This window comes from Leiobunum rupestre, chromosome 3, assembly GCF_980474605.1.
Source record: "Leiobunum rupestre chromosome 3, qqLeiRupe1.1.hap1, whole genome shotgun sequence".
Classification (NCBI taxonomy): domain Eukaryota; kingdom Metazoa; phylum Arthropoda; class Arachnida; order Opiliones; family Sclerosomatidae; genus Leiobunum; species Leiobunum rupestre.
The window spans coordinates 10,577,521-10,580,779 of record NC_143386.1 but is presented as its reverse complement, the minus strand read 5'-3'; the positions used below and the strand labels follow the sequence as shown (position 1 = coordinate 10,580,779).

Here is a 3,259-nt window from a genome sequence, read left to right as displayed (position 1 = left end):
CCCCATGTGATAATTACCGTGGTACTCCCTCCCCCCCTTTCCCATGTGATAATTACCGTGGTACCCTCTCCCCCTTTTCTCCATGCGAGAATTTCCGTGGTACCCCCTCCCCTTTCCCATGTGAGAATTTCCGTGGTACCCTTTTCCCCGCAAAAATAACTCAAAAACTCGTCCCAAACCCCCCTGTATGCAATGGCTGATTTACTCTCATGACGAACAAATAAAATTACGCTCGTCCTTGAGCCCCGATTTCTCTTTGTCCCGCGGACCACGCTGTTTATAGTCGAACTACCTCAGTAACGAAGCGAAAGGCAGTCTCGGTTTCCCTCTGTTCCGCAGACCGCTTTCTTTTGGCCGCCCCGCCTTCTACTTCCTTACTGACTATCCAAAAGCTAGAACGAACGAACGCCCAACTAGAGCTCTCTGGATACGCTCTCTGTCCAACGTACCAAGCGCTCCTTATAAGCCTTTTCGCACAAAGGGGTAAAAGCGGGAGGGGAAAAAGGCGCGCATGCGCATACATGTCATTTTTGCGTTCTTTAGATACAGAGTGTCATAGGTTAACCGACTTTTTACGAAGGATTTTATGTTACAAAGCTTCTTTGACTATAATTATATTTATTGGGAAATTTTAGTAAGTTTTAAGGTAAGTTATAACTCTTTTTAATCAACCATCAATTTATTCATTAATGGTTATCAATTACTACTGACAGATAAAATTCCTACATGTTGCGTTGCTGGGTGTAAGAATACAAATTGATCATCAAAAGTTGGTAAGGACTGTGATGATTTAAAATACCACAGAATTCCTGAAGCAAGGGTAAAGTTGTGGCAAAGAATTATAAATAGAAAAGATTGGAAGGCTTCAACAAATGATAGAGTATGCAGTAAACATTTTGTGAGTGGATACCCGGGCTGGGAAAAAATGACATTGATTGGGTTCCAACATTACATATGAAACTCAGTGAATGTATACTGATTTTCGCGAGGGGCAGTTCACTCCCATGATTAAATCTGCACTCTTGGTTGATTCAATCTGATTAAATTTGATATCTGTAGCTTTGTCTGTATTAAATTTAATCCGATTAAATTTAATGTATGTAGCTTTGGCTGTATTAAATTTAATCCAATTAAATTTTTAACCTTGATTACTTCTGCACTCTACGAAGAAGTGAACTGCCCCTCGGATTTTCCAAAGACCTTTCTACGTAACGAACGAACTGTTAATCAAATAGAAGTTGAGACACCCATGTTATCTGTTTCTCGAGAGGAAGGATGTAATGAAAGAAATTCCAAGAAGGTATGGTATATATATTTTTTCAGTTTTACGAGTTGAATTATAACTATAATAAACGTAGTTTAATTTAGAGAAAAATTGAAATGGAGTTGCGAGAGAAAAATTTGCTTTCCGAATATTTTAAAGACTCTTTAAAAGTTTAACGATTATGATGTTGGAAATATAAGCAAGCCCACTGATATGTTTACACGAATGAAAACCTACAAAAGTAAGCTTTTGCAATTTTTTGCTTGCTATTACAATTTACTTTATTAATATTGTTTACATTTAAAGGTGTTAGCACTCAAACAAATACTGATCCATTATTATATGAAAATCAGTTGTTAAAGGAAAAATTAAAGGAAGCTGAGGAAATTATTGAGAAAAAGACTTGGTCCGTAGAAAAAATTCAACACGATGATAATGTAACTAGATTTTACACAGGATTACCAACATTTGCTGTATTCATGTGGTTATACAAGTAAGAATGGAAAATTATTTTAATATTTTTAAGATCCAGCTTTTCTAAATGAAAATATTATTAGTTTTCTCAAGGATAAAGCAAGCCACATGACATACTATCGAGCTTCGCATAGTGAAAATGAAAGAAAGAACGTGAGATTCCGAAAGCTTTCATTACTAAACGAGTTGTTTGCAGTGTTGATGCGATTAAAACTGGGTCTACTAGTCCAAGATGTTGCAGATCGTTTTGATATCAGCATTTCTACATTTTCCGAGATATTTCCAACTTGGATTTGTTTATTGGATAAAGAACTTACTAGTTTGTGTCCTTCCCCTAACAAGGAACTTGTGGATATGTATATGCCTGAAAAATTAAAAAAATACCCTAATACCAGAATTATATTGGATTGTTTGGAAATCTTCATAGAGCGGTCAGCTAATATGTTAACCCAAAACGTAACATTATCTTCTTACAAACATCACAACACTGCAAAGATTCTTATAGGCATAACCCCCGGTGGTGTGATATAATTTATTTCTGAACCATGGGGTGGACGTGCTTCAGATAAAATTTATTGTTGAAAAAAGTGGAATTTTGGACTTGTTAGATAAACAGGATAATATATTGGCAGACAAAGGTTTTCTGATAGAAAAGATGGCCGAAAAAACAGGGTGTACATTAAACATTCCTCCAGTTAAAAAGGCAAACCGAGAACAATTTACAGAAGAAGAAGTCTTAGAAAATAGAAGAATTGCAGAGCTTCGAATTCACGTTGAACGGTCCATAGGTCGAGTAAAAAATTTCCACATTTTAGACGGAGTTTTCGCTACAACCCAAATTAAACTTATTGGACATATTTTCTGACAAATAAAAATAAACCTATAACAAAATAAAGTTCATTTAATTTTTAGTACTTCTCATTTGGTATTTTTTGTATCACAACACCATGTAACAAATATTTGTGAAATCATTAAAATTTGTACTTGGAAAAATTGCAATTTGCTTTTGATTTTAGTAAAAAATATAAGGAACAATGTATTTCTTGTAGAAGGGGATAAGCTTATCTTGGAGTATTCCCCATTTCTCTAGGTCAAATCTAATTCTTTCAATGTATATTAAACGACGCTCTTTCGTACCCGTAAAAATTACAAAATCTGCCCAAGGTAGATTTTTGATTGCCATTTCTCCTAATACTTGATAATAATACATTGAATCTCTTTTCAATCTGAAAATATCATTTTTCTTCTCTACATAAAAACCTTTAAATTTGCTAACTATTTCACTAACACTCATATTACTAATATCATTTCCATTTAACGAAGATAGAACCTTTACTTCCAATACACCTTTTGAAAATTCCGTTGGATCTGTGATTATTCCATCAGAAGAAGATCCGAGAAAACTGTATTCATTATGTAAGGAGAATCCTGCTTTCTTGACTGAAAACCCAGTGATATCGATGAATCTTTCGATAGCGAGTTTGTTCAAAATCTCTCCCTCGTTGCATAGCCTTTGGGAGA

The 3,259-nt window shown here is 34.9% G+C and overlaps 1 protein-coding gene across 1 annotated transcript; it reads left to right on the top strand.

The window, feature by feature from the left end:
• Window positions 1-1,489: 1,489 nt before the first annotated feature.
• On the top strand, window positions 1,490-2,269 carry LOC149949455 (uncharacterized). The gene is made up of 3 exons (XM_090169421.1): window positions 1,490-1,505; window positions 1,571-1,757; window positions 1,822-2,269. Exons 1-3 carry the CDS (start codon window positions 1,490-1,492, stop codon window positions 2,267-2,269), a joined length of 651 nt encoding a protein of 216 aa, XP_090025547.1.
• Window positions 2,270-3,259: the final 990 nt, after the last annotated feature.

What these genes read in the sequence shown, in the direction of transcription:
- LOC149949455 (XM_090169421.1), top strand. An exon ending in GTATTCATGTGGTTATACAA is followed by an intron (nt 1,758 to 1,821) that starts GTAAGAATGGAA and finishes AAATATTATTAG; the next exon opens with TTTTCTCAAGGATAAAGCAA.